This window comes from Terrapene carolina, unplaced genomic scaffold (genome assembly GCF_002925995.2).
Source record: "Terrapene carolina triunguis isolate 2854851 unplaced genomic scaffold, T_m_triunguis-2.0 Scaffold62, whole genome shotgun sequence".
Taxonomy (NCBI): Eukaryota; Metazoa; Chordata; order Testudines; family Emydidae; genus Terrapene; species Terrapene triunguis.
The window spans coordinates 58,895,555-58,917,159 of record NW_020664413.1 but is presented as its reverse complement, the minus strand read 5'-3'; the positions used below and the strand labels follow the sequence as shown (position 1 = coordinate 58,917,159).

The 21,605-nt window shown below is 41.5% G+C and overlaps 1 protein-coding gene across 1 annotated transcript in view; it reads right to left on the bottom strand.

Moving 5' to 3' along the window:
* The window catches only part of PARD3B (par-3 family cell polarity regulator beta), a 589,898-nt gene that overhangs the window by 78,854 nt on the left and 489,439 nt on the right, over positions 1–21,605 (bottom strand). The window contains exon 20 of the mRNA XM_024206395.2: positions 19,306–19,608. Within this exon, the coding sequence (XP_024062163.1) occupies positions 19,306–19,608 (303 nt within the window). The remainder of the gene's footprint in view (positions 1–19,305; positions 19,609–21,605) is intronic.

Below are 21,605 nucleotides of genomic sequence, written 5' to 3'. Positions count from 1 at the left end.
CCCAGGACAGACCCATGGGGGACACCACTATTTACCTCTTTCCATTCTGAAAACTGACCATTTATTCCTACCCTTTGTTTCCTGTCTTTTAACCAGTTATTGATTCATGAGCAAACCTTCCCTCTTATTTTGCTTAAGAGCCTTCCGTGAGGGATCTTGTTAAGAGCTCTCTGAAAGTCTAAGAACACTACATCTAAGAACACTGGATCACCCTTATCCACGTTAGCTGACCTCCTCAAAGAATTCTAATAAATTGGTGAGGCATGGTTTCCCTTTACAAAAGCCATGTTGACTGTTCCCCAACAAATTGTGTTCATCTATGTGGGCACACCATGGATTTGTATAGTGTCATTATGATATTTTCTGTCTTATTTTCTATCCCTTTCCTAATAGTTGCTAATATTCTGTTAGCCTTTTTAACTGCTGCTGTGCTCTGAGCAGAATTTTTCAGAGAACTTAGCCAGGGTGATTCCAAGATCCCTTTCTTGGGTGGTAACAGCTTATTTAGAACCTATCATTGTATCTGGATAGTCGGAATTATTTTTTCCAGCGTGCATTACTTTGCACTTACCAATGTTGCATTTCATCTGCCATTTTGCTGCCTAGTCACCCAGAGGCTGATTTCAATGACAAGTTACATACTACAGGTAGCAGCTTTGCACTTTCATATTTGAGTATCATCTGAACTCTTGGGTGAATACCATCTGCTTCTGGTGACCGATTACTGTTTAATTTATCAATTTGTTCTAAAACTTCTTCTACTGACACATCAATTTGGGACAGTACCTCAGAATGTCACCCAAAAGAATAGCTCTGATGGGGATATCTCCCCCACATCCTTGGCAGTGAAGACTAATGCAAAACAATTCATTTAGCTTCTCTACAATGACCTTGTCTTCCTTGAGAGCTCCTTTAACACCTTTGTCGTCTAGTGGCCCAACTAGATTCCTGCTTCTGATGTACTTAAAAAAAAGTTATGATTAGTTTTTGAGTCTCTGGCAAGTTGCTTCTCTGAGGGCTAGTCTACACTGGCAGTGCTTTAACGTGCCTTGTGTGGTCGCAGCTCTCTAAAAAAACCACCTCCACGAGGGGCGTAGCTCCCAGCGCTGGTGCACTGTCTGCACTGGCACTTTACAGCGCTGGAACTTGCAGCGCTCAGGGGTGTGTTTTTTCATGCCCCTGAGCCAGAAAGTTGCAGCACTGTTAATTGCTAGTGTAGACAAGCCCTAACTCTTTCTTTTCAATTTACTTGCCAGGTTTGCGCTCTTTCCTATTTTCCTCAGTAGTATCTGATTTCCAAATTTTAAAGGATGCCTTTTTGCTTCTAATGACCTCCATGACTGTGCTGTTTAGCCCCGGTGGTATTCCTTTGGCCCTCCTACTGTCTTTTTGATTTGGGATATATATTTAGTCTGAGCCTCTATTATGAGCTTCTATTTTATAACTGAGACAATTTGTAGCAGCAACATGACTTAATAAATCTTTAGTACACGGGTGTGCAGAGGTTCAGACTAGAAACATCAGTGGTGGGGTGTTCACTGGGGCAATGGCATCAGCACATTCCCTTGAACTACCCAGGCAAGCATAAAGTGGCTGCCTAGAAACCCTCTCTCTGTTTTCCCTTTATTGGAGAATGCACGCTGTAATCCTTCCAGATTACACATCTATGTAAGCATAGTAGTGAACATGCTCTTAAATGCTGGTCTCAATTTGGATGCCCCAAAGATTTAGTAGGGGAAACTCAACAGACTAAAACCGTTTTTACCTGCATAACATCAATAGTTTGATCCCTAGCTCTGAGGGGGGAAAAAAAAAACAAAAAACCAACAATAAACATTCTGAAAAATGGCTATTTTTTCCAGGTCATATATCTCTGCAACCTATAGCTCAAATGACCCCAAATTTGGGTCACAAATCCTATTCTGCACTCTCCTGAGGTACACCAAATTTCAAAGCAATCCAACTAAGCATGTTGATTTGAGAGGATTTAGAAAGGTCAAACTTTAAACAGAATTTGACACAACTTTAACTATAGTGGTGTTGCCATGTGCTATAATACATTATGGAAAAAAAACAGGACTAGATTAAAATGCTTTGTCACTGCAAACACTCTCCAGTGGGATAAAGCATTCAGAAGATATGATACCTCAATCCTTTCACTAGCCAAGAATTGAATACTGTTAGTCTTGGATCCATGGGAGGGGATAGATTTTCACATCTAAGGAGAAAGGAAAATACATGTTTGTGTGAAGTTATTTAAAAAAAAACAACAACCAGCGGTTAGAAGCTGTACAGAGGTGTGCCATATTAGAAGTAGTCCTAGCAGAGATGAATTAGTGGGCAGAGTGCAGGTTAAATGATCAAAGATACAAAATAAATATTGCTTGTCACATGGACACATGTGGTATAAATGGGAATATTTAGTTTAGATGTACTGGGTTTGGTGGAGATAGATTGAGATACTGTACATCATTGGTAAAGAATTGGCAAGTTGGCAGTGGTGCTCCAGAATGAACATTAGATTTCTGCCTGTTCAGCTGTGGAGTCAGAATGTGTTGGTAAGATGCACAAGACTTCTCAAGCTGTGCAGCAAGGAGGTCAAAGCATCAACACTGATGTAGACGGTGGCATTTACAGAGAAAAGAAGGAAAAGATCAACCCACCCCCTTTATTCTCCCTTTTCTGAAGCAGCTGCATAAACACTGTATAAAACATAAAGCAACTGTCTTTTGTATTTTTTCAAACCAGGGATAGCAATAACTGAAAATTTCAAAGAAAGAAAACACTTTCTTCAGGTGAGGGACTGCAGACCATCTGCCTATAATTTGTGTACTTAACAATCAATAACAATTAGGAACAGGCGCTTTGCTGATTTAATGCTGTTCCCCAAGCCTTCCTACACTAACCCATACCCCTGTCACATTATTATGGAAGTAGCTGCTGATTTGTAAAGCAAGGACTTGCATTGCAACAAGCTTCCTCTATCATTACCTGAGAACAGAGCAGAAGCACTTCAGGTTCCCTGGTTAGCAGCACACTTACTGCATACAAGTGCTCAATTAAAGCAGCCCTTTCAGACAATTATTGAGCATTACAGCAACTCAGACATAGAAAATAGCCCCAAAAAATAGAATGTGCTTTCACCCCTCCATCAAAGCTGTACATTTTCTAGCTGGGCAATAACAAAGCTGCACGAGAATCACCAGGTTATTCTGTTTTGAAGATTTTCTTTAAACCCCTAAAGTTTTTACACACACACACACTCTCTCTCTCTCTCTCTCTCTCTCTCTACTTGTGTCCTAGACTATAAACTTCTAGACTGTCCTCAGACTCATTATTTGTTTTTCATGGATTTTATGCAGATACCATAATGATTATCTGAGGCTGATTCCCATTTATGAGGTAATAATGGGCTGAATACAACTCTAAGGCCCAAGGCAGACGTGTTTATGGTAGATAAACTCTGAGGCTGAAGGATATACTTCAGTTAATACCACATTGATAGGAAACACCCTCAAGTTATTATTACACTGAACATTTTAATTTAAAATTGAAATTTTAAATGAACAAAGAAAATCAACCATAAAAATGGGCTGTCAAATGAGTGTTTAAAAAGTTAAAACACTTGTTTGGCCTTTCCTTGCTCCATTAGCCCTCCTCTCCTCATGATTCTCTTGCTCCCAGCCCACACCTTCCCTGCAAATCAAGAAAAGTCATGCACCCTCCACCCTGAATTGGGAGGGAAGAGTATGGATTCTTCCAATGCAAACAAACAATGCAAACACAACATCTGACTGCTATTCTGCGGAGAAGAGCCTTGATGGCCAGCGGGACAAAGAAGAGATGATCGGGGAGAGATGGGAGGTAGGACGGAAATGAGCCAAAGACTGGATGAGCTTGTTTTTTTTCACAGTTGCATTCAAACCATTCCAGAAGTTTCTAAAGTTGGTTCGCTTTGCTTTTGAAATATTTTTTTAAAAAAAATCTTTTTCGTATTAATTTGAGAGTTTTTCTCCTTCAGTTTGAAGGAGTGACAAACAAAGGCAGCCACCTGTTTTGTAGGTAACTGGACAGCACAAAATGTTTTATGTGAGTGCTCCCTGTTGGTCTCTAAAAATGGACTCCAGACATCTAGGATGTGTAGTGATATAAAGATACTTGCCGCTGGGTTAGCTGAAGCAATATGACTTTCCCATGTCCCTGTGTCCTCACAAGAGGCCTTGCTTTCTCTGGGATACAATCCAGACTATGGCTACAAATAAGTTATTTTTCTTTCTGTAGCAGTCCCAGTGTCAGTCTCTGTACAATGGCCAAAATTCTATTGGACTACCAATGTCAACAACAAATCTGCTGCAGAATGTCACACCTGGCAGCGAATCTGTTAGTGAGTCAAGCCCCTCAGCAGCACTTACTTTGGTTGCCATATGGTGCCAGGCTTCCCTTTGTAGATGTAAGCAGTCAAAGAGTTCAGAGTCTTTACCAGAGTAGCTGCTCATTTATCACTTCTAACATCAATAGTATGCCTGAGCTGATGAAGAAATAAGAGAATGATACCACACTGCCTCTCAAAGTTTGCTGTGACCCTTTGGACTACTGGCTGTATCAATGACATCATGATCACTGGTAGAAAAATAACGTTTCTAAGTCTATCATCAACTGCATGCCCTGCACAACTGCCAGGCAATATCACAATTTTTCTCTTTTTATAGTGAATCTTGCCTCTACCCAGTTCTTCCATCTCTCTCCAGTCATCCAAATATTTTTTGTTAGCAACATATAGTAATGACTACATTTTTAAAACAAGATAGATTCTTGTTTTTTCTAGTGGACTACCGGATCCAGTTTTTTCCTCCTGTCTATATTTGCCATCAATACTACTGCAGTGTTACTCAGTCTTTGCTTGTCTTTCCATCAATTACATCTTGACACTATCAGGGTCCTGGACTCTGTTTAGGAATAATAAGGCTTTTCCATTGATCTCTCCTAATGTCACACACTTGACACTGCATAAAGATGTAGTGTTATTTTTGTTGACTCACTCTGAGTTCTGATCAGGTGGATCCTATTAGTTCTAGCCCAGGATATAAAAGGATTTGACTGATTCTCTGAGACAGAGGAAACTATGGGCTGGGACTGATTGGTTCTGCAGGGAAAATCCTAGAGAACAGCCAAGCTGGGGAGAAAGCGTAGGCTGAAGTTTATGTTTTGTTATTATTTAAGTTAACAATAAATGCAAGCCCCAAGAAGGGGTAAGTTTGCACTACTGTAAATCCAGAATTTGTCTATTCTGCTCAGAATAGAGCAAGAACTCTACCTACGGTACTTATAGACACCTAGGGGTATGTCTCCACTTCAGAGTTAACTCAAGTGATTGGCATCCAGGTCTGTGCACCCAGGTTAGCAGCCACACTGCAAAGCCGTCACTGTGTTCCACACGGTGCTTCGCTCACTTGAGTGTAGATTCCTTGGTTCTTTGTGCTGCAGTAAGGTGAGTTGCTCTATAATTCTTTCCCAATGAATCATGGGAGAACTTGTCTGTTATTCTGGGCACACAGGGGGGAATTGTGCGAAAACATTGGAGGACTATCAGCACTCGAGTTATTTAGCGGGTGTCCTCACTCAAGTTTAAGCCTATACCCCCAGTCAAGCTAGCTAGCTCAGATTGAAAGCACCACTAAACATGGGTCAGAGATTTTTATGTGTGGACAGGAGAAGAGTTAGGAGTGAGACCCAAGTAAGAGCCTGAGTCAACTCTCAAAGTGAAGATATACCTGGCAGTCAATGTCCCATCCAGAACTGCAAGCAGGTAAAACTTTTTTTCTTTTCTTTAAAGATGTAGTTTAATTATTGTGTTCTCTTTTTCTGGTACCTCAACTTTCTCTCATTCAGATCCGTTCAATCCATGTCCACTGTTGTCACTCTTCCTTGCCAAGTCTAGGAACCACTTCTCCATATTTATTGGCCTTGAGCTCTGTGCTGTCTGAAACACAGCTAGAATTTTGGGGTGGGCCAGCAAAACAATGTTGTGTCTACTTCCCCCCTCCTCCACACAACCAAAAAAAGGCATCAGACAGCGAGAGTAACGATTGTGGGCATGGCCTTTAGAGGGAGCAGAGAGCCAGGATTGCTTAGGCACATAACCGACTGGAGAGACAGACGTGGAAATTTTGAGGAAGGCACTATCTGCTGTTTGTATCTACTGTCTTCAGGGAAACAGGACTTTGTGAACAGTCTTTGTAAACAAATAGGATTGTACCAAAGAATACACGTAACTTGTATCATCAATTTCTCTCCCTAATGGAAACAATCCTGTAAATCCTGCAAATTGGCTAGTTCATTGGGCCAATGAGGCAGCAATTCCCACTGACTAAAAGAGGAGGAAAGGGGTGAGAATCCCTTCCAGTATTAGTTGAGAATAGAGATGACTGTGAATTTTCAATTCACTGAAATCAAATTTTTTGCAGGAGTCTCTCAGTTTTGATTAAACTTTCATCGGGAAAGGTTAAGGATGCAATTTCTGGACAAAACTAGAGTGAGAGACACCTCCCCTCCCCAGAATAGCCAACTGTCCAGTGGTTCAGGAACTCAAATAATGTGGAAGAGCCAGGTTCAGCTCCTGACTCTGCCTGATTCAGACCAAGGATTTGAATCGTGATCTCCCACATCCCAGGAGAGCGCCCTACCCACCAGACTACTGGCTATTCTGGGTAGATAACATTCCTGTTGGAGTGGTTCAATTTTTTAATAAATAAATAATTAAATATACACTGGAACAGGGATTTAAATCGGAGTCTCCAACATCCCAGGCGAGTACCCAGACCACTGGATTATAGAATCAGCCCCTCTCTCTGGCCCAATTTTTTATACAAAGCAGAACAGCTCCAGCAGGAGAGAGACTGAAAGAGACCCATACTAGACTAGCCAATAGCCTTTGGCTAGGGCACTCCCCATTAAAGTTCTTGCTCCAAATCAGCCTGGAGCTGAGCCTTGGTCTTGAACATCCCAAGTGCGTCCCTGAACTACCGAGCTGGTACGGGGGAATCTCATTTTCTCTTATTTTTCACAAAAAGCTTCAAAAGGTCTCGGTTTTGTCCTGATGTGGAACAGGAACATTTCTGAAATCTCAAAATGTCTTGTGGGACAGGAAAATCATTTTCCGTCCAGCTCTAGCTGAGAGCTACAGACCACTGGAAACTAGCGGGAAAATAAAATTACATGAGAGTTTTAATCATTTTCTCCACTTTTTATTTAGAATTAGATTTGGTATTTTTATTTAGGATTACCAACATCCCAGAGGTTATGTATTTCTCTGTTCATGTTCCCATTGTGCAGCTATTAAGTATGAAAAAAATGTAGAAAAAACATATTTCCTTACAGCACATCTACTAAGGTAGATTTTCCTGTTCAAGAAGAACTGTTTAGTTAAATTGCTAGCCTGCTAAATGGAAATACCACAAGCTATTAGAGGTTTGCACTTTCAATATGCAAGTGACTGGCCTATAAACAAGATTTTAACAGCTTCTCTTTTGAACAGCTCTGACTGTTTAATTAATCTTCAGCCATTAACCATTCATTTAAAATGCCACTTACGAAATCTTAATTTTGCACATTATCAGCTGGTACACAAATAGCTATCCATGAGCAGTAGCGTAATGATCTCCCTCTCTTTTTCTTAGAGCTCACCTACCCTATAGTCAATTTTGGCTTCTTAATTAATCACATACATATTAGCATTTAAAATTAAATGGCCGTTTTTTAAAAAGACTTAATGTGCAGAGAAAAGTTAATACTCAGATTATTCTGCTGCTTGTTAAAGGTACAAAAACCAGCTTTTGGTCAAACAACCTCCTGCACAAGACAGAAATTGGGACCTTTTGCCCTCAGCCAGAAAAATCAGCAATGGAAGAGAGACATGCAGGGCCATATAATACCATTCAAGCTGTATAGAAGATCTCAACGTTCGCTTTTATTTATACATTTAAGAAGCTGGCAACACCATCCTCCAACACAAGTGAGGGCAGATGCTCAGACACATATATGCCTTTTGCATACGTGTCCAAGGACTGCAAAAAAAGGATGTGGGGTTAACAGTAAATAGGCAAAGTTATCACAGAATGATACCAGGCAGTATTATCACATAAGAAAAGGTGGATCTGGAGGGAAAAAAATCTGATATACATGAATGCTTATCACATCTGCAATAACTGAGGCTCATCAGCATCTGTAGCAGAGCAGTTCCTAGGGAGTTGCTGGATTATAGTATATAAGATTTTACACATCTGTCAATAAGTAAGATGATCCAAATGCAAACCTAGCATTCAGGATGTCCTTGGCTGGATTTGTGACCAGTCCCAGGAGATATTAGGTCTGCTAACCAGTGGACGGCTTACAGTAAGAATTTATGTATCATTGTAAGCTCTTCCAGGCAGTGACCATCTTAGTACCTACCACAGAGGAACACTGGTTCTGACTATGGCTTGAGACTTTACTGCTATATAAATAAAATAGTGAATTTTAATCTGCGGCAGATGCAGCTTCAAAGTTATTCATGTTATGTAAAGGAAAACTGTACTCATTTTCCTCAGACTAGCACTTTGAAATTTCCAAAGATAAGTAGCATAAATAAATTAAGAACTATATTTGGCAATGAATTTGGCATACTTTAAAATGCATACTACTGGGCTGAGCAAACACACTGAGCGATTTGTTCTTCTTTAGCACTGTTCCTGAGATATATCAAGTGTTTCATAAATCTTTTACATCACTATGTTTTAAAGGAAAAAGAGGAAATTGCTTTTTTAAAGTGTGAAATGGGGTTGCAGCATGCACCATGCATGTCATCTAAGGGATAGGAATGTGGACTATATCACTTTTTGACTATGGTGTGACACCTGATTAAAGTATGACCATGTATATCATTGTTGCTACCATTGTTATACAATTGGAACAAATCTTGTACAAAGTATGTCATAAGGTGTCAATGGAAAAGTTATGATTTGATGACTATTGTATGTGCATATCATTTTTGTATTGAAAGTTATGAATATTAACTATATACCTGTGTTTCAAATGTGTTTGCTCCTGTGGTAACACCCATAAGGTGGTTAGTTTACATCTAGTCTAGCCAGCACATTGTGAATGGACCATTCAAGTTGATGGCCCATCAACAAACACAATGGGCCATGGAAGAAGCTTGATGGGCCTTCCTGAATATGGGAATACTTCAGCCTGAATATGGGTAATGGCTGCTCCTGAGTCATTGAAGCATTCAAGGACATGTGACTTGCTCATGTGACCATGAACTCCATCTTGTGCATGTACTTTTCCACAAACTAAGACTGAGAGTTTTCCCTCCACATGGGAGAAAGTATAGAAGGCCCTGGAAGCATCTCCATTTTGCCTCTTTCCGGCTGTGATCTCTGGATTATGGATTTACACTAACAGCAGTATTACAGCCAACGGACTGAGGACCCTCTAATATTTTGGATGTTACCAGAGACATTATAAGCCAGCAGTTTATTCCATCACTGCTACAAACCTGATCCAAGAACTTTGCAATGATTGTATGTATTTGATTCCTTTGACCATTTTAACTCTCTCCTCTTTCTTTTCTCTTATAAATAAACCTTTGGATATTAGATACTAAAGGATTGGCAACAGCATGATTATTGAGTAAGATCTACATTATATATTGACCTGGGTATGTGGATGGTCCTTAGGGATCATAAGAACCCTTTGGTTGATTACATTGGTTTTAAATAACCACTCATCATTAAGTCTAGTGTCTGGGCAGTGAAACAAGGGCTGGGATACCTGAGGATACTGCATTTCTGACTTCTTGTTAGCCAGTGTGGTGAGACAGAAGTTTACTTTTGTTACTGGTTTGGTATATCTTATGGAAGAATAACCACCAATTTAGGGTGAGTCTGCTCTATTTCTCAGCAGTTTGTCCTAAATCTGGCGTCCTCAGCTGTGACCCACTGAGGCACGGTGACACCTAGGTTGTGCTATGGCAGAAATTAGCAATATTATGAGACAGCCTAGATGAGTAAGCACTGTAAAGAGATGTGTGACTCACTATTCCTTTCAGTAACGTATGTACCACAAAATACCGCAGCCACTATTGCATACTGAGACAATACGCATTTGTCTCAGGTACAGTCCCTCCTGAGTTCCCCAGGTGCACACGGTGATGGCACAGGCTGCACCACCCTTTGCGATCATATAGCTTTCTCCTCTTGGTAGGCTAAGGGTAGTCCACAGGTTGGTAGGGTGATATGAGTGACATATGGACACATTAAGTGAGAAGACCTTGTGGTCCTCCCAATGTAATAAATATAACTGTGGCTGGTCCTTATATAGGGCATACAAGAGGGATTGGAAGTTCTCTGCTCAGTCTCCATCCCAACCTATACATGGTCCATACAAGCTATCCCATGGTATTGACAGGAAAGAGGCTTGCTTTCATTTCCATATATACTGTTGACCCACATTTGAGATGAGTGCCATTTTTATCAGTATTGTCAGGGATAATCTATTATTGAAAAATCTCTCAGATTAGGTGTTGGGAACTTTGTCTATCAGCAGAAACATTTTGTTTTGTTATGGTGAAGACATGCATTTGAAGCAAAGAGAGTTTCTTCCTTTTCTTCATAAAACTGCAGATCAGAGACATCACACATCATCAAACTTGGTTTAGGAGGAGGGGAACATGTGATGCTAGTTGCCTAGCTGTAGCGTACTTCTAAAGGTACAATGGGCAACATTTTCTAAAATGCTTAAGTGACCTGCTCTTGACAGCCTAAGTCTCACTGAAAATCAGTGGGCGAGTGTGACCCAAGGCACCTCTGTATTCACACCCTATACATGATTGCAATGATATTTGTACAAAATATGCTTTGTAAGGTACATCTGAAAACTAACACCACACTGGTCAATAATATCATTGTGAAACGTGTGTGACAATGTTGTGTGTGGATTTATGGATACTCACTGCTATTATGCTTTACAGTCTGTGACTAAAAATGTTTAAACTCCCCCAGGTATGTCAGGGGGTGTTGATAAACAGGCTTTCTCCAGACAAAGGAAAGAGGCTAACTCCTCTGAATTTGGCCATACCTGGTTATTGGGCTAGGCATTTGTATCAGAAGTTGCAGGAAGAGATAATTTGTATTGTAAACATTACCAACAGCAGAAAAGACAGCATGGAGTCTGCACCAGTGTGATGGGGTATACACCCCACACTTGCCTGGAAAGGGTTAATGTAGGCTAAGAAGGTGGCCAATTAACCAGACAGGCCACAGCTGACAGGAATCAGGTGGCTTGAGTAATCCCTTGACTGAAGGAGGGAGCCCAGCTGAGGAGGAAAGAGCTGTGCTGGATTTATAAAGCCCGGAAATTGGTTGCGGAAGGGGGCAGTAGGGAAGTATGCTGCAGTCACTGCCTGGGAGAAGGGAGGAGTGTTTCATAAGAACATAAGAATGGCCGTACTGGGTCAGACCAAAGGTCCATCCAGCCCAGTATCCTGTCTACTGAAAGTGACCAATGCCAGGTGTCCCAGAGGGAGTGAACTTAACAGATAATGATCAAGTGATCTCTCTCCTGCCATCCATCTCCACCCTCTGACAAACAGAGGCTAGGGACACCATTCCTTACCCATCCTGGCTAATAGCCATTAATGGACTTAACCTCCATGAATTTATCTAGTTCTCTTTTAAACACTGTTATAGTCCTAGCCTTCGGAGGCTGCAGAGACATGTAGGCTACAGCTGCTCCCTGGGAGGAGGGAGTGGTGAAGCCAGCAAACCCAGAGATGGCGGAGTGCCAGATGGTAAGGAAAGGGGCTCAGGGAAAGGCCTAAAAGGAAACAGACCTTGACTGCTGTCTAGAGGGTGCTTGAGGGTGGGCCCAAATTCCCCTGCCAGCCACTGAGGGAGTGGCAACGAGGCACTGAATGGGACAACTTCCTAGGACTGCTGAAGGAAGATTTTGATATCCCAGAAGCGGAAAACATGTACAGGGACCTGGCCGGAGGGCTGAGTCGTGAAGGGGCAGCAGCAGCTCATGGAGTGAGAGGGGCTGCAGACCCAGAGAGAGAGAGGCAGAGAGACAGCATGCCACTGCAGAAAGGAGCATCGACCTCATGAGCTATTTCCCAGAGTGACTAGGAGGAGGTGCCAGCCTAGTGGTGAGTTGAGCACCCATCACAACCAGACAGCACGGCACCCACACCTAGCTGGGAAAAGGTGCTTTATTTGGGGATACATTTCAGAAGAATACATTGCAAAGGTTTACTGGACTATAAAGAGGAGTGAACTTTCTAATGGCTAAGACATTTTCTCATCAGGTAAAGGATAACTTAAGGGTTCGCCTCCTGGTCACTGGTGATTTTTCCTATGGAGACAAGCCCTTCGACACTTCTGAAAATTTTACACTACATGGTTGTGAATGGACTGTGTCCTCTGAAGAGACAACTATATGGCTTTTTGATACTGAAGTCCTACCTCCTCTACCGTCTCATAGAAAGTTTGCACTATTAAAAGGCATAGCCCTGGATACATACAAGAGGCTGCATTACCGAAAATTTAGGGTGATTAGAAATAAACAGAAAAATGCTGGTTGACAAAGAAATAAGTGTGATCTTTTTTTTCAAGTTAATGTGTTTCTATTTTTAACTTATGTCAGTTCTTAGGATTCCCAGAGTGCACTGATCATACTAATGCTTTGGCTACATTCACGAAGAAGAACCACTTAAATTTCTATAGCACCTCTCATCTCAAAGATCTTGGCAAAATATACATAGGATTACTTCACCATCACTGCAATGCAGCCATCACTGAGAAGAAATGCACCAACTGTTTAACAGTGCACAGGAATGCTACATAGCAGTTTAAAACAAGAAGAAAAGAAAACTATGCAAAACTGAAATTACAGATGGAGTTTTAGGTAGAAGGGATGTAACTATGCATGTTGGAAGTACAAGAGGAACCTGCCCCGGATGGATGCATTTATATAGCAGGGGTTAATCATGTACTTCCTAATCACCTGAGTAATAATCTCAGCACATGCGTAGAGCACTGCAGCCTGCATTTTGCACTGTAGAGGGTTCCCAGGTCGGTATGGGACAACCCATGAGTGGGTCACTATAGTAAAAGAATAAATTCAGATCGCTATGTGTTTTTTAGTGGGGGAAGGGAAAGGCGGTTAATTATATATCAGCTATTAGTAGCACTTATCTGGCCACAGAGATTCTCTCATTATAAGTGGCTTTATAATTTTATAAAAGTCATAAAAATGATAATACATTTAAAAAAAAAAATCTGATTGCTTGATTCAACTGATGAGTTTTAATTCTCTCTGGCAATGACACATAACTGGAATTCCCAGACTAAAATGAGATCATCTACGCTCTGCTGAAACCAAAAAAGAAAGATTTTTTTTTTTTTAAACTTTTGTCACTACTCAAGTCCCCACACACTATATCACCAGCTGTGATTCAGAAGTGGGAGGGAAAAAACAGTATTCTGAAGAAAAATTAACAGCAAAAAATCATGAGAGAGAGACAGAAGGAAACCTAGCAAAACATGAACTATTCCACGAACAACCTGCTGATAAAAGCAAAATAACTTTTGTTTGGCTAATAAGCATCCATTATCCACCTCCCCATTGTTTTGATGCAGACAAGGTCGTTTTCACACCTGACCTAAGATAGATTTGTTTGGTAATTAATGTAGTTTTTCTTTCCACATCTCCATCTCCTCTCAGTAGCCCACACTGGCAGGATTTCCTTGCCTCCAGTTGTCAGTATTTTCAATAACTGTTGGTTTAGATGTCACAAGCCATTCTATAAATTCATATCCGTTTATTCAGGTTGGGCACAACTCTAATGGCAAATACAAACAAACTTTTGTCTTTGAGAGAGAGGAAAGATAGATTTAATACTGGCAAAGGCAGCCTAACAGGAATTCCAGTTTCTCCAATATGGTCAAACAAGCTCTACAAGTCCCAGATTCAACTCAGATTTTCTTGCTAGCAGGTTGGTAATGGACCAGCGCAGGGAGACCAGGCTCACCCAGGGCTACCTCTGCCTCATGCCTCACCTCATCATCAATTTTTTTTTTTTTTTAAGTTGGGGTTTTCCTGTTTAAGTTTTGGTTTTAGTTTTCCAGTAAATGTTGCTTTTGTGGCTCGGAATTAGAGACGAGCTCATGCTAAAATCCCAGATCCAAACATTGCAACCAGACCTGGATTTGGATCAGAGTTTGCAGCTCAATCTTATCACAATAGCAAACAAAGTCTACATTTAGTGGCAAGACACATTCTATCCAGCCAAAACCTACATGTTCATGGGAGAGACTTGTACATTCCTTTTCACCTTCACAAGAAAGCAATACATACCACAACTTCAGTTTCAATGGGAATTGTACAAAATGGTCCTGTTAAAATGGAACTCTGTAATAGAACTCTACCCCTAATTAGCACCACACCTAATAATGGGTCTAATCTAAGTATGTTTGAATGTGAGAAATTTCAGATTTGGATCTGGATTTCGAATCCTCTACATTTAGCATGGAGTTGACATAACTGGCTCCTATGCATGGGGGTTGATGGTATGGAAGGGGAGATGCCAATTAACTGCCTCTCCTTTGTATGGCAGCTATCCACTTCTTGACTATCTGATTGAGAGCTTTCTCCAATACTGTATTCAGATGAATGAGAAAGAGAATTTGGCATATTCCCTGCTAAACATCTACATTTCTGTTCATGTCACAAACTTCCAATGATCTGTATCTCAATGACCTAAGACCAGGGCTGGCCTTACCATGAGGCGAACTGAGGCAGCTGCCCTCAGGTGCAAGACTCTGTGTGTGTGTGTGTGGGGGGGGGGGGGGGGGGGGGAAGAGAAGGGCGCCACTAGGACCCAGAGTGTAGAAAATTGTGTCTGCTGCTGGTGCATATATATTCTCTCTGCTCTAGATGCACAGAGATAGTGAAGTGCTGTGCTGGAGGAAGGAGGGCACAAGAGACATAACAGGCAGGCAGGAGAAAAGGTGAGAGGGAATAACAGAAAGCAGCAGGAGCTGCAGGGAGAGAGAGGAGGAGGAGCCTCTTATGTACCTCTCTAGCACCCCCAGGAGCCTGGACTGATTAACACCAGTTTCTCAGGGAGCTTCCTGTTTCCTGCTGCTTCCCTGAACCCACTTGAGGAGAACAGGCAGTCAACTGAAGTAGTAGGAGCCAGTTAGGCCCTTAAGACGCTGATATCTTCCCTCACTCAGGCCCTGCTAGCAGCCTGCTTATTTGTCCCCTTCAATTGAGTGTTGAGAGCCACTATAGCTGGACAGAACAGCAGTCATGAGTGAAAGAAGAAAACGCTCCTCTGGGTCAGCATTCAGAAAAAGAAAGAAAGCAAAGGAAGCTTTTCTATCTAAGCAGGAAGGAGCTCTCCTGAGATACATAGACACAAATGTTCACGGTGAGCCTTCCGGCCCCAGTGAGGATTAGGGTGACCAGATGTCCCAATTTTATAGGGACAGTCCCGATTTTGGGGTCTTTTTCTTATATAGGCTCCTATTGCCCCCACCACCAGTCCCGATTTTTCACACTTGCTGTCTGGTCACCCTAGTGAGGATGTGAGTGGAGAGGAGATGCCTGATCTTCCAGTTAGTCAGAGTGCAGGTGACCTGGCACCTACTGCAGCGTCCATATCTCCATCTCAAATGGATGTAACCATGCACATTCCTGAAGAAAAGTGTAGATCAGAGAAGAGTGTGGTGGAAGCGCAAGAAACAGCTGCTGCTGAGTTTAGTTCCTTAAGTCTAGATGATCCAGGACTGTGGACCCACTTGAGCAGTGGCCTGAGGGACTTCCTTGTACTGCATGGGCCACAGCAAGTGAAAAACCTCATGTTCCCCAAAGACAATGAAAATAGAAGTTTCCTCCCACACATTACTGGCATGAAATCCCCAATGGTGACAAAGTGGAGAGGCCATGGCTTATGTACTCAAAAACCCAGAATGCTGCATGCTGTTTTTGTTGCAAACTCTTCCAGTCTAATGTTCCAGCCACATTGGGTTCTACAGGAACAAAGGACTGGAAAAATCTGGCTAGAAATCTGATATGCCATGAGAAGGCAGCAAATCACCAGAGAGCATTCCATAGGTGGAAAGAGCTTGAGATGAGACTAAGGTTAAAGGCCACCACAGATGATCAGCATCAAGAGAAGATTGCATCAGTCTCTTTACTGGCAAAATGTTCTGAAAAGGCTCATTGCCATTGTGAGAATGCTTGCTACCCAAAACCTAGCGCTGCCTGGCACTTCAGATCAGCTGTATGTGCCAAACAATGGAAACTTCCTTAAAATTGTGGAGCTGATGGCTGAGTTTGATGCTGTACTCCAGGAGCATCTGAGAAGAGTCACCACCCAAGAAATGTACACACACCATTACCTTGGAAAAACAATTCAAAATGAGATCATACAGTTACTGGCAACAAAAGTCAAACAGAAGCTTGTGGCAGATCTGTTTATTACTCTGTTATTCTGGACTGCACACCTGACATCAGCCATACGGAACAAATGACTTTAATGGTGCCTTTTGTAACAACAACAGAACCTAGTAAAAATGTCCCTGCAATGGTGACTGTCAGAGAGCATTTTCTAGAATTTATTGACATTGACGATACTACAGGAGCTGGTATGACAAATGTGCTTCTTAAAAAGCTGGAAGATACGGGAATTGTGATAGCTGACATGAGAGGTCAGGGCTACAATAATGGTGCCAACATGAGAGGAAAGAACAGAGCAGTGCAGACACGGATCTGGGAGTTAAACCCTTGAGCTTTTTTTGTCCCATGCAGTTCTCATTCATTGAACTTGGTGGTCAGTGATGCAGCATCAGCTTCTAGTGAGGCTGCTGAATTTTTTAATGTAATTCAAAGTATCTATGTATTTTTCTCTACATCAACTCCTCCATGGCAAATTTTGAAGCAACATCTGGGAACATCCTCTCTGACACTGAAACCACTGAGTGCTACACGATGGGAAAATCGAGTGAAGGCGATAAAGCCTATCAAACACCAAATTGGGAAGATAGATGATGCCATAGTTGCCATTATGGAGGATAATGCTATGACAGGAACTGTTCGTGGGAGAACAGTGGCAGAGGAAAATGGAATCACCAGAAACATACATAACTTTAAATTTCTGTGTGGCTTAGTGTTGTTGTATGACATACTGTTTGAAATAAATGTTGTAAGCAAGAGACTCCAAGGTGTTGACCTTGATATATCTGGAGCAATGGAACAACTGGACAAAGCAAAGTCATACCTACAGTTTTACCGGTCAGATGAGGGATTTCTGAAGAGTGCACAGAAGTTGGCAGAGGAACTTCACACTGAAGCTATTTTCCCACCCATTCAAGAATACAAGAGTCACCGAAGAAGACGATGACATTTTGATTATGAGGCACAGGATAATCCCATAAGAGACCCCAAACAACAATTCAAAGTTGAATTCTGTAACCAGATGCTAGATTGTGCAATACAGTCAGTCGAAGAATGTTTCATGCAGCTCAAGGAACACAGCAGTATATTTGTTGTATGATATTCCAAAACTCCTCACTATACCTGAAGAAGACCTACACCAGCAATGCAGGGCACTAGAGACTGTGTTGACACATGATGACATGCACGATATTGATGCGAGTGATTTAGGCGATGAACTGAAAGCCCTTTCAAGATACATTTCAGCAGGATCAACTCCAAAGGCTGTTCTGGAATATATGTGCACAAATAAGATGACCACCCTCTTTCCAAATGCTTTTGTTGCTCTGCGCATACTTCTAACACTCCCTGTAACAGATGCCAGTGGAGAACGCAGCTTCTCCAAGCTGAAGTTAATAAAAACACATCTACGCTCCATAATGACACAGGAGAGGCTGGTCGGCCTTGCAACCATCTCAATAGAGCATGAGCTGGCCCAGACTGTGGACCTTCAGGAAGCAGTTCAAATCTTTGCAACCAAGAAGGCACCACTTTGGTTATTCAAACAGATAAAAATGCCAGTGTTTACTATGCAGACAAGAAAAGTTACATTTGCTGTTCAGGCATTTGAAAGTTAAGTGTTACTTAAAATTTTTGAACGAGGCATTTTAAGTTGTTAGTTCTCCTTTATTGGGGTAGGTCGCAGAGCAGTACCACTAGAGGAGTAGAACAGGAAGAAGGCAGAATTGAGACCTTTCAAAGTTTTGGCCCAAGCGAGGGGGCATGGGGGCGTCATTTGAGCTCCCCGCCTCAGGTGCCAAAATGTTGTGGCCTGGCCCTGCCTAAGACATATCCAAAGTATTGTATCTCTACAACTCAAAACTCTCCCATGTCTGTGCTCACACAGCCTCTCAAACACATCCAGCATAGAATGTGGCAGTGAGGAACCACATTACAAGCCACAGTACAAGATTCATTCACTAATATTTAAACTGCTCCCCCATCCCATATTCCCAATTCCTCTAATGTCCATTCACCCATCTTCCTTGCACAGTCACATACTGGCCAGAAAAATCCCATGCACATTTATTAACACCATGACACTAATGAAATCATATATTTTTCATACCCCCTACCTCCAGAAGTAACCAGCTTTAGAAACCTCACAGTGGTGGCTGCATCACTGAGTCACAGGGTTTTCTTTTTAATTCAAAGAAAAACTTCACCATCTTTCTTTAATGCTATCACCCCGGAAGCTTGACAGTAAGGATTAAAAATTGCTCCTTCTTTCTCACTTGGTTATTGGAAAGGCTGTGAAAGGTAATCAGTCTTGTGAAGCTACACTTTACAGTCTGCATAAAATGCCATGATTCCCAGTTCTCTCCCCAACCTAATTGAAAGTGCATAATATCTCACAGCTGGGGAAATGTAAACTGTAAACATATGCAATATATCACACTATCACACAAAAACCCGTTACGAATGGGCACTGGGTGATCATCAGGACCAAAAGGGATCTAAAAACAGAGTTTTGCTGAAGAATAAGAACTTTTCCTGTCTAAAAGAGAAAAAAACCTTTCTCAGCAGCATAGGAATTGGATTGGAGGCAGTTCATTCATTCTGTTTGTGAAATATGGACCTTTCTATAATGATTTTTATTTGTCTGCTGCTTTATGTAGACCCTTCAGGGGTACTGTTGGGGCAAAGGCTGTTCTTGGTTAAAACAATGTAAATCAAGAGTAAAACCATTTTTTTCTATTCAGTAAATACAAGTGCACGTGAAATTGAAAAATCAGGTGATCTGCAGCCATTGGGTAGTATTACCTGTCAGCAGAAGTCTGTGGATGGTGCTGCTTGTTTATCTTTGCATACAGTCCTTCCAAATGCTCCCTCTCTCCTGATACTGAAGGGATATCCCGTGGGTATCCAAAGGTTTCTGCTACAGGTGGAGACGATGGCCTGTAGACATTTGCTGCTGGGTAAGCCTCTCTGAAGTGATTCACTCTGGCATAATTTGGGTCCATCTCATCATCATCATCATCAGGTGGTGGACCTACAGGGCTCGTGGAGTAATCAGCAAGCCCTCTTGCCTGCTTTTGCCGTAATTCCTGATGTTTTGCACCAATCCTAATCATTAGAAAGAAACAAAGAAAACCAACACATTTGGATTTACTCCAGCAATGACAGCAAACCAGTGATGCATCAAGCAAAATTTTAAAAACATCTCTCAGCTGTTATAAATGTAAACTATATGTATATTTCAAAACAGTAGAACTCCAATGCAAGCAGAAATCTCTAGGTTCTATTCCTTTGGCATGCATCTTTGTAAACAAGGCATGTTATCATTCCGCACTCTGACAACAGATTATTGCAGAACAGGGTGCAATTTTTCACAAGTATTCCTGGTAAGTGCTGTTTGTGTATATGTGCACAAACACAGTTTTAACCATACACAGATCTAATATTTTAGAAATATATCTCTACTAAAGGTTTGTGTTAAAACCACAACGCAGGCTTAAATATCTAACCTAATCTTCAAACTTTTCATCTAAATTAGCCAATAAAAATATTATTGCCTCTTGGGCCTCTTGACCGACACATATTCTTCTAAATAAATTAACTTGCGAAAAGTGGATTAAACGGGAAATAAATGTGAAGATGGCACAGTTGTTTGCAAAGCAGGAGCAAAAGCAATTTGCTTGAGATTTAAAATATATATATATATTTTTTCCATAAATGGAAGACCTCATGCCTCATTATATAGGGGCTAGGGACAGAGTAAAACAGGGAAGAAATTAATAGAAACCTGACAGAGATGGATTGGTACATATAAGTGAATTAAAGACTATTACTGGCAGTGCTCCACTGTGATAAAGCCTTAAGTGGTATTACAAAACGCTTCTGCTAATCAGTGCCATTGTGTAATCTGTGGGGAATAGGAATGGTAAAACATATTCAGGTAAATTTCAAACCCAAACTTCAACGATTCAATATTTACTCCTGAATCAAAAAATACAATAAAGTTCCATGAATGTGCAACTTCTGTTAAATGTTCAGTTCCTCTTTAAGATGGCATAATTAAACACAAAGAGAAGAATGACAGCAGCGTGCTGACCGTAGTATGGAGAATACCCTGGAGTAAATGGTACTGTACTGATGGAAGTGTGTGATGCAGGAAAAGATGCAAGGCAGAAGCATGTAGCACACCTGTAAAAGTCAACATTTACCCACTGTCACTGTATCTGAAGTATAGTAGCATTTCCCCATATTTAATAAATATAGCGACAGAGTCCTGTGGCACCATATAGACTAACAGATGTATTGGAGCATAAGCTTTCGTGGGTGAATACCCACTTCGTCAGATGTATTCACCCACGAAAGCTTATGCTCCAATACGTCTGTTAATCTATAATGTGCCACAGGACTCTTTGTCGCTTTTTACAGATCCAGACTAACACGGCTACCCCTCTGATACTTGATAAATATAGTGAGTCTATAGAAAGAATAAGAGGTAGGAAAATACTTAATGTGGTTAAGCATTGGTGATGACTGTGGCCAAAAACACAGAGTGTGCAGGACAAATAGTCAAAAGCCTGGAGATGAGAAAAGAAGAGGTTTTGGAGAAAATTTGGAAGGGCCCTGAAAGATACATAGCCCTGGAAATAAGACGACTAACCACACTGAGATATTAATGCATTGCTGTACATCCAGTTGATCCATTCTTTCCAGATATGTGCAACCAACTGGAATATGTACCTGAGGATTTTTATTTTGCTTCATTAGAAAATATATTTCAGTATGAAAAACCAAGATGCATCTTGTGGTGGGGAGGGACGATGCAGCAGACAGCTTTGATGGGTGTCAATGAGGTGTGCACACCAAGGTTTTGGCAGCTGGCGGGAGGGAGGGATGGAAAAGAGGAAAGTGTGTTCAATTTTTCCTCTCCCACTTCCTCAGCCATGGAACACTCCTCTCCTCCTCCTCCCAGGTCACCTTCCCTCTTTCAGAATAAAACCTAACGTGTACAGTCAGTAACAGGTGGGTGAAAGAACAGTAGTTTTCTGTGTCCTCTCTACTGTTTTCTCCAAGTCCTCTAGCCCCCATCCATTTACTGCATTTTCTGC